The sequence below is a fragment of the Ornithorhynchus anatinus genome, chromosome 11, assembly GCF_004115215.2.
Source record: "Ornithorhynchus anatinus isolate Pmale09 chromosome 11, mOrnAna1.pri.v4, whole genome shotgun sequence".
Classification (NCBI taxonomy): domain Eukaryota; kingdom Metazoa; phylum Chordata; class Mammalia; order Monotremata; family Ornithorhynchidae; genus Ornithorhynchus; species Ornithorhynchus anatinus.
The window spans coordinates 2,743,119-2,752,745 of record NC_041738.1 but is presented as its reverse complement, the minus strand read 5'-3'; the positions used below and the strand labels follow the sequence as shown (position 1 = coordinate 2,752,745).

At 59.6% G+C, this 9,627-nt stretch overlaps 1 protein-coding gene across 1 annotated transcript; it reads left to right on the top strand.

Moving 5' to 3' along the window:
* Positions 1–7,586: 7,586 nt before the first annotated feature.
* On the top strand, positions 7,587–9,116 carry LOC103167046 (prostate and testis expressed protein 4-like). Its single transcript, XM_007660306.2, has 3 exons — positions 7,587–7,711; positions 8,199–8,324; positions 8,819–9,116. Exons 1-3 carry the CDS (start codon positions 7,660–7,662, stop codon positions 8,971–8,973), a joined length of 333 nt encoding a protein of 110 aa, XP_007658496.1. The 5' UTR covers positions 7,587–7,659; the 3' UTR covers positions 8,974–9,116.
* Positions 9,117–9,627: the final 511 nt, after the last annotated feature.

Genomic DNA, 9,627 nt, shown 5'->3' with positions numbered 1-9,627 from the left:
CCCAAAGCCTCTCTGCTGCTTCTTCACCCCTGAGGCCCAGCGCAGGTGGGAGAGGGGGAGCCGGGCGAAGGGGTGAGCTGCCTAGGGTGGCTTGGGCGGGGAAGGGGGCTCGGGAAGCCCGGCTGTTGGAGGATCGCCCCCCAACAGACGAGGACAAGCAGAGGGACGGTACAAGAAGAGTAGGGAAGGGCAGTGAGCTTAGAACCAGGCCCCCAGGAGAGATGGAGAAGGCAGCAGGCTTGTCGAACGAGCATGCTGAGGAAGCACAAGGGGATCTGGCTAGCGGTTGCAGGACCCCGGGGGCGAGGGATGTCAAAGATGGCACGGCGGGAATCACTCGGTGGGATGGGTTGTCTCCGGGGGCTTGGGAAACAGCTGACGGTGGTGTTGGGAGGCAGAGAGCAGGAGATTCAATCCCTCGGGACTAGGTGTGTCCCAAAGGGGTGACTGGGGCTCCCTTTAAGGACCAGAAATGTCACCCAGGGGTGGCCTGTCTCAGGCCCACCTAGGTGGGCGAGGAGCCTGCTGGGGCCCAAAGGAGCAGAGGGGAAGCTGGGGTAGAAAGGGAGACAGAGGAAGCTGAGACAGGGCAGAAGAACATCCTCGAACCTGTGGCCAGTTGTCCAGGCCAGAATTAGGCTCAAGGGGGCCTGGGATCCGGGGGCCTCCTGAGCTCAATTTTGCCCTGGCTCAGAGGCACTGAGGAGTAGGGCAGACTAGCCCCGATGGCTCAGCCAGGCCCTTTCTGACCGAGCCCCCTCTGGCAGTGCCCACTTTCCCGGCAGCATTGCCAGTCACTCCCTGATCTGGGAGCTGCCCCTCCCCCAGCAAAGATTGGCTCCGATTGGCTGGGTCCCCAGCTGGGGGACATAAAGCCAAGAATCCCCGGGGTGGACGGCCCAGCATAGCCCTCGCCATCCCGATGCCGCTGCCCCCTGCACCTCCAGCTGACCGATGTGGGATGGGCAGACTCCTGGGCCTCTCAGCCCTGCTCTGCTGGTGAGAGGTGAGTCTTGAGGGCTAGGGTTGGGGGCATAAGGGCATCATTGGGACTGGGACCCGGGGTCTTCTCTCCCCACCTGCCGCAGGGCACCGGAACCCCCCCCCCCCCGACCCCCTAGCCCCGTCTCCCCAAGGCCCAGTAGGTGGGAGCTGAGCTGTCAGCGGCCTGCCCACCTGGCTCGGCCGCTGCCCCCCACGCCCGCGGCAGAGGCCGTGCAGTGTGGCGCCTGCCAGGTCGTCTTTAATGGGAACTGCATCGTGGATGACGACACCCGCGCCCCCCAGCCTAACGTCTTGGGTGATCTGGACCCCCGACCTCGGTGAGGGCCCAGATACCCTTCCCCCGGCGGCCTCTCTCGGGCCGCTCGCTACACGGTCTCTGGGATGTTGTCCTCAGACTCTGAGCCTCATATGGGACAAAACTGTGTCCGACGTGATTATCTTGTATCTATCCCAGCGCTTAAACGGTGCTTGATGTATACTAAGCACTTAACGAATACCGTTATGACTAGTATTACTATTATTATTACAATTGTTATAGCAGCATGGCCTGGTGGGTAGAGCATGGGCCTGGGAATCAGAAGGACCTGGGTTCTAATGCTGGCTCCACCATTTGTCTACTGTGTGACCAGGGGTAAGTCGCAATTTCTCTGGACCTCTTACCTGATCTGTAAAATGGAAATTAAAACCGTAAACTCCATGGGGGACGAGGGACTGTGACCAACCTGATTAGCTCGTACCTACCCCAGAGCTTAAAGCAGTGCTTGACACGTATTAGCTGTTTAACCAATATTATTCTTATTACTATCATCATCATCGGGCCCAGGTTTCATTAAGCACTTCCCAGTAGCCAAACACAGTGTTGAAGTCTGGGGTAGATGAGAGATTAAACCCAGGATTTAAGAGGGAAGGAAGAGTCATTCCCATTTTACAGACGAGACTGAGGCCTACAGAGAAATCCAGTCGGCCCAAAGTCACCCTAGGCCATCCTGCCTCCAGTTGGCCATGATTCGCGTGGGGTCCCTGGGATGGAAAGGACCACTTTTAGTGCCCCTGGCAGAGAGGGGAGGGGGAAAGTTCCCGGGGAGCCAATCCTACCTACCTAAGCAGATTCTGGAGGGTCGGGTAGGGAGAGTCCTGGTCTCTGGAGCTGAGACGGACGAAGCTTCCACGCTGGGAGATCACAGTGTCTCTCTCTTTCCCCCTCCCCTCTCCCCCCGCCTCCAGCTGTCGGCAGCTGGCTTCGCGATCAAGTCCACCTTGAGTTGCCAGGCGGGGTGCAGGGAGGGTCTCGCTACTTCTTCCTGGACTCGGAGGAAACCAGTCGCCGCGACTCCGAATACCGCAACCGGCCATCCGGACTCAAGGCCCTCCCCATGGAGATCGGGGACCGACTCCGCGAGGGGCGATTGGGAGGCAGGGTGGAGAGCCCTGGGCCTCCCGCCCCCTGAGGCTTTAGTGGGGGTATCTCCCTTCCCGTCCAACCACCCCAGACACCTGGGCTTGGAGTCGGACGAACCGGACGTCCCCTTCCCCAGTGTCCCAATAAACTCTTCTGCCGCAACTTCGCACTCTCCGCTCCGTCCTGACGCTCCCCGGCATCGAGCTGCGGTTTCTCAGGAGCCTCTGCTGGGGTTGCGGGGAGAGTAGAGCTGGGCCCACAGCAGGGATGCGGTAGTCTCGGGAGATGCCTCTCGCCACCCAGCTCCTCTGCCCCTGTAGTCCCGGCCCATGGGTGTGGGGTGGATCCCGCCCCGGGAGCTCTCACCGTCTTCCCACCTCCCCAGCCAACAGCTGGGGCCAGGTTCGGGGCCTCCTGGTTCCAGTGGGGGAGAGAGGTTGTCTGGCAGAGCTGGGTATCTTGGGACGCGGCTCACCCAGAGGGCGAGGGGGGCAGCGGAGGTGTCAGGGTGGGGTAACAGGCCGCAGAAGCCCAGCCGGTGAAAAGGACTAGGGAAAGCATCTGAGGCTGGGGCCGCTGAGATTTGGCTTAACACCCGGGACCTCTGTAGGCTTCGGAGCAGGGGGATGGCTCAATTGAACCCCCGTTCTCTGCTCTGATCCGGGGCCAGGTTACCGCAACCCTGGGGCAAGAACAGATGGGAAGGTGGCCAGGCGGCATCGTTTCCGGTACAGTCTCTCCCCGGAAGACCCGGGATGGCTGACGGTCCTGGGTGGGGGGCCTGGGGGTGGAGCGGAAGGGGAATAACGAGAATGATAATGGTATACGTAGAGGGCCTACTATGTGTCAAGTGCTGTTGGAAGCACTGAGCACTGTTCTAAACGCTGAACACCCCTTGGCCTAGAGCCTCAGCCTCAAAACCTCAGTTTCCTCAGCCGTAAAAGGGGGATCGAATACCTGTTCTCCCTCCTTGGACTGTGAGCTCCCTGTGGGAGAGGAACTGGGTCCGAACTAATTAACCTGTACCTCCCTTTGGCACAGTGCTTTAACGAATTCCACAGGGGGAGGGAAAAATCAGGACGAATCTGGGCATCGGTGGGGTTAAACCGAGTGAACGGATTGAGGGTCCCCCACTGTACTCAGGGTTGGGGGTGTTGGGGGTGTGGGTGTGATGGAGTGTGAAGGGAGCCCGGTTGTGCTGTAGGTCTTGGTTTCCCCAGCCTGTCTCCCCGACCCAGCGCCCTCCTCATTTCTCCACTTCTTCATTCAGGCTAGACCAGCGAGGGGAGGTTCGGGAGAGCCAGGGACCCCTCGCAGCCTCACGGTTTTGATTCCTCCCTCCACCCCTCAAAACCCTCTCCTCCTGGACTCAGCCCCCCCCAACACCTCCCCAGACAGAATGGGGGGAACACACCCCTTCGAGGAGGTAGTCCAGACCCGCTGCGTTTCTGGGCTGGTCCCTCCTCAGGAGGATCCTGGGCCACTAGCCAAAGAGAGAAGGGCCCCAGGCCGCTGGCCAAAGAGGGGACGCCAGCTGCGGGCCATGCCGTCCCTCTCAGAGGAAGGAATCCTCTGGCAAGGGGGGAGCGGGATGCAGCGGCTAGTCCCAAGGATGAGGAATGGATGAGGAAGACAGTCCCCGCAGGCTGGGGAGCCCGGCGCTTTGGCGGGAGTGGAACCGTGGCGGGGGGCCCCTCCCCACCAGTCTCTCAGCAGGATGGAACTCACGGGCACAGTCTGGGCTCAGAGAGCAGGCCCTGGAGGCAAGACACTGGGCTCCTGCCCGCAGGGGGAAAAGCTGGCACAGGGAAGAGGAGGAGGAGGAGGAGGGGAGAGCATAAGGGAGTTTGAAGAGGGAGGGCAGGCCTGCTGGGGCGGCCGCTGAAGGCCCTCACGGATGCTGGACGATCGCTTGTGTTTCGCCAGACAAGCAGTATAATGGGATGGCGTCGTAGGCACCGTTTTGTGGAAGTTTGTCAAGTTCGCCCAGACCTAAGCATTTCTCCGGGGGACCTCTGGCCTCCCGTTTGCTCTGGAGCTGCCATCTATTCCCTTCCATTTTTGAATGTATTTGTTAAGCGCTTACTACGTGCCAGTCACTGAATCGAGTGCTGGGGTAGATACCAGCCAATCAGGTTGGACATAGTCCCCTTTTTACATCATCCCCCTTTTACAGATATGGGAACTGAAGCCTAGAGAAGTGAATAATAATAATCATGCTATTTATTAAGCGCTTACATTGCCAGGTACCGTACTAAGCGCTGGGGTGGATACAAGCAAATTGGGTTGGGCACAGCCTCCGTCCCACGTGGGGCTCAGTCTCAATCCCCATTTCCAGACGAGGTAACTGAGGCACAGAGAAGGGAAGTGGCTTGCCCGAGGTCACACAGCAGACAAGTGGCAGAGCCAGAATTGGAACTTTCTGACTCCCGCGTCTGTGGCCTATCCATTAGGCCACGCTGCTTCTCAGGGCTCCGTGAACGCGGGCGTCACTTCCCGGCCACGGAAGTCGGCGGCGGGAGCGGAGGAGGACGAAGGTCGGGAGCGGGACGTAGAGACCCCCAGACGCGGAGGCGTCCGGCCCAAACCGGACCGGGGACTGACCAGTTGAAAACCGGGATAAAGCTGGACGGATCGCCATCCTAATCTCTGCCTTCCTGCCTTTGCCCCTCTCCAAGCCCATTCCCTACCCCTGGAGACCCCAGCAAAGCCAGTGCAGCCCAGAGAAGCGTGGACTGGCCTCTCCCAGCTGTTTCCCCGTGGCCCCCGCTGGAATCAGAAGGACCTGGGTTCCGATCCCAGCTCTGCCGCTTCATGCATTCATTCATTCAATAGTATTTATTGAGCGCTGACTATGTGCAGAGCACTCGACTGAGCGCTTGGAATGGATGATTCGGCAACAGATAGAGACCATCCCTGCCCATTGATGGGCTCACAGTCTAATCGGGGGAGACGGACAGCAAAGCAAATCAGAACAAAACAAGACAACATCATCAAGGTAAATAGAATCGAGGAGATGTATACCTCATTAACAAAATAAACAGGCTAATAAATAACTATATACAAATGAGCACAGTGCTGAGGGGAGGGCGAGAGCAGAGGGTGGGGTGGGGAGGGGGCTGACACTTGTCTGCTGTGTGACCACAGGCAAGTCCCTTCCCTTCTCTGCACCTCAGTTCCCTCATCTGTAAAATGGGGTTTAAAGACTGCGAGCCCCGTGTGGGACCTAGACTGGGTCCAACTTGATTAGCTTATATTCTACCCCAGTGCTCAGTACAGTGCCTGGCACACGGTAACACACAGTAAGCGCTTAACAAACGTCCTAATGCCATAGCACGTGGGTGGCACCTGAGCTTGAGAAACAGAGCGGCCTAGAGGAAAGACCCTGGGCCTGGCCTCCGGGCACCCGGGTTAGACCAGTTCTGCCACTTGTCCGTTGGGTGGTCTTGGGCAGGTCAGTTTACTTCTCTGGGACTCAGTTTTCTCATCTGTAAAACGAGGATTCAATACCTGTTCTCTCTCCTTCAGACTGTAAGCTCCGTGGGGGACAGGGATGGTCTCCGACCTGATTATCCTGTATTGTCTTTTCCTACCAGAACCCTGCCCACACACTTCGCTCTTCTAATACCAACTTACTCACTGTACCTCCGTCTCGTCTATCTCGCTGCCGACCCCTCGCCCACGTCCCGCCTCTGGCCTGGGACATCCTCCCTCTTCATATCCGGCGGACGATCACTCTCCCCACCTTCAAAGCCTTATTAAAAGCACATTTCCGCAAGAGGCCTTTCCTGAGTGAGCCCTCATTTCCTCTTCTCCCCCTTCCTCCTGCATGGCTCTTGCACTCGAATTTGCACCTTTATTCACCCCTCCCTCCGCCCTGGAGCCCTTATGTCCGTATCTGTTATTTATTTATATTAATGTCTGTCTCCCTCTCTAGAATGTACCCTTATTGTCTACCAACTTTGTTACATTGTTCTCTCCTAAGTGCTCAGCACAGTGCTCTGAACACCGTAAGCATTCAGTAATACAATTGATTGATTGATCGTTTCTCCCCGGTGCTTAGTACTGTGTTTGGCACACAGTAAGCACGTAACTATTATCATTATTATTATTATTGAGAGCCCCATTTGCTCCCAAGAGGAGCCAGGCGAGGCTCCCTAACCTTGGGTTGCTCATCCTCGCTCTAAGAGGGCGAGAGGGCAGGTATCTGGAACCCCATTTTAAAGATGGGGACACTGAGGCCCAGAGAGGGTACGTGACTGCCCCAGGGTCACCCAGCAGGCCGCTGACAGAGCTGGGACTAGAACCCAACCCCCCCCGGCTCTCCTTTCTGGCCTCCTTCTGAGGGGTTACAATGTGGTCCCGTGGTTTCCTGCTAGGGATTGGGTACGGGGGCTGACCCAACTATTCCAGTCTCCTCATCCCTCCCCTATAAGAGCCAGTTCCATTTTGAGACTCCCCCAACGGCCCCTAATCCCACCGCCCTCCCGACCAATAGCAACTCTGAATCCCGGCTCCAGCCAGCCTAGGCAGGTCCGGTGATTTCTGCCCCGGGGGCTGGAGGGGGTCGTCCAAGGGGAGCATGAGCTCCTGGGCAGTAAATCTTCCTCCCCGACCCCCCCCCCGCTGACTCCAAACTAGCTGCGTGTGAAGGAATGGAAGGTAGAGCGGTCCACCGGCTCCCCCGAGCCTTCAGGAATGAGACAGGACACGGAACCCGGGAGAACCAGCTCCCAGTTCCCACAGTCCCTCCCCAGGCTCGCCTTCCCCACCTCCCCCAGAAAGGAGCCTGGGACCCGCAATGTCTGCAACAAGAGGAGATAAGGCCTCCCCCCCGGCTCGCCTCCGTTCGCTGCCCCGGTGCGTCTGGGCCCCTGCCATACCCCAGGGGGTGGGGATCCTTTGGGGCACAGGAAGAGACTCTCTTGTCTCGTGGTCCAGTCAACTCCCGCTCTCGGGGACCCTCTCCACCCAGGACGCAGGCGGGGAGGAATGGAGTCCCTCTCTTCCCCCGCTGCCCTCGGGGGAGGACTAGGTGGCTTGGCCAGCATCACCCGGTCCCTGAGCAGGCGTGACGAGTCACCTGCCTCTCCCCCCAAGCCCCGATTGGCCACCGCCCCCGCCCGGTCCAATAAAGCCGGCATCAGCGTGCGGCAGAAGAGGCCGTGCTCTGCCCACCGGCCCTCCCGGCGTCCCCCCCCAAAGTGGCACTCGCCGTCCCCGCCTGCTCCGCTCCAGCGCCCGACCGAGGGACGATGACCAAGCTGCTGCTGGGCCTCTCGGCCCTCCTCTGCCTGGTGGACGGGGGTGAGGCCTGGGCAAGGGGGTTCGGCGCCGAATTGGGCCCGGGGTGGGTGCGGGGAGGGGGAAGGCCTGGGGATCTCCTGGTGCACGGGGCAGAGGTCAGAGGTCAAGGGTCAGTGCAGGGGGGAGGCAATCAGTTGCATTCATTGAGCGTTCCTTGGGTGCTCAGCACTCTACGGAGGGCTCGCGAGGGTCCACTCTCACAGACTTGGTTCCGTCCCTGCCCGCGAGGAGCTTCCCGTCTAGATGAGGAGACATCGGGGCCGGGGAGGTCGGCGTCCTGCAGAGCCCCCGCCCGCCTCCTTTGTCTCGTCATCCCCTTCCTTCCTCAGGGCTCGGTGAACCGCAGGGGCTCCTGAAGCGAGGGGCGCGGAACTGGTAGGCTGAGGTCGGAGGCCGGTGCTGAGCCTCCGGTGGGTCAGACCTCACCCCTGGACCCCCTGAGCCTTCCACGGGGGGCTCAGCCACTGCCCCCTCTCTGGGCCCACAGCCGAAGCCGTACGCTGCCATCACTGCCTGGAGTTCAAGGATGGGAAGTGCATTTTGGGCCCGGGGGACTGCAGACCGAAAGCGGGGGAGTCCTGCGTGACCCAGAAAATCGTCACCTTTGGCGCAGGTGGCCGGCACCGGGGGTGGGAATGGGGCGCAGGCGGAGGGGGATTCCAAAGGAGGGAGGGACAGGTCCAGGGAAGCAGCCTGGCCTGAGAGTCAGAAGGACCTGGGCTCTAATCCCGACTCTACCACTTGTCCGCTGGGTGATCTCGGGCGAGTCACTTCACTTCTCTGTGCCTCATCTATAAAATGGGAATTGAGACTGTGAGCCCTATGTGGGCCAGGGACTCTGTCCAACCAGATTACCTTGTATCTACCCCGGCGTTTAGAACGGTGCTTGGCACATAGTCAGCGCATAACAATGACCATCCTCATCATTACTATTATTAGGTCCAGGGAAGGGGCGAGTCCTATCCCGAAGCCCCGTGAGGGATGGGACCGAGCCCCCGTGCCGGAGCTGGGATTGATGGTCAGGGGAGGCCCCTGGGGTCTCCAGACTAGGGATCCCTGTGGGGTTGGGGACACAGGCTCCCCGTTGCCCTCTCTCCTCCCCTCCAGGTATTAAGAATTATGAGAAATTCGTCACCGGGTGTGTGAAGAACTGCCGAGAGAGGAGGTTCCCCGTCTGGCCCAACCAGCAAGCCCACATCAGATGTTGCAAAAACCGTGACTTCTGCAATGACCCAAACATTCCCTTTGCTGTGCCCCTCTGATTCCGGCCGGCGGGGAGCTCCCTCGACTGTGCCCTCCTCCCGACCCCCCTAAAAATCCACCCTCCCTGTCCTTTCCGGCTGCCAGCTTGCTTAAACCCTCTAAGGTCCCCCGGCCCTCCACTCCCGTTGCTTCCCGATAAAGGTTTCTGGCTCAGATGCCCGGAGTGTAGCTTTTGGGAGGGCCAGGGTGAGGAAGCTGGGAGGCAAGTTGGCGAAGGTTGAGGGGCTGGGAGGGCAAAGGGCAGAGAAGTTTTTAGGGCATCTGCTAAGCGTTTATTATGCGACAAGCACTGCTCTAAGCTCTGGTTCAGTCTTGCTTCCCAAGTGCTTGTGCAGTCTCATCTCCCTGGGCCAGTGAACCACCAGCGATGCCCTCCGGTGCCAACTCACCGGCCACCCAGTGCAGCACTCCGTCCCTGGCGGGGTGCCAGGATGTCCGGAGGAACAGTGTGCTGGACACCCCTCTCACGGTTACGGACGGACCATCCAATCTCCCGGACTCTGCCCTGCTGACCCGGCATAGGCCATACAAACCCCCAACTCTCCACTCTCCATCCCTACCTCTTCCCCGGTGACCCAACACAGTCCATCCCACATCCCTGACTCTCCCCTCTCTATCCCTGAGTTTCCCCCAGTGACCCAACATGGACTGTC

Bases quoted from the DNA above. Each gene is read 5' to 3' on its own strand.
- LOC103167046 (XM_007660306.2), top strand. From the start codon at position 7,660: ATGACCAAGCTGCTGCTGGGCCTCTCGGCCCTCCTCTGCCTGGTGGAC. The intron at 7,712-8,198 runs GTGAGGCCTGGG...CTGGGCCCACAG, and splicing joins CCTCTGCCTGGTGGACGGGG to CCGAAGCCGTACGCTGCCAT. The intron at 8,325-8,818 runs GTGGCCGGCACC...CCTCCCCTCCAG, and splicing joins AATCGTCACCTTTGGCGCAG to GTATTAAGAATTATGAGAAA.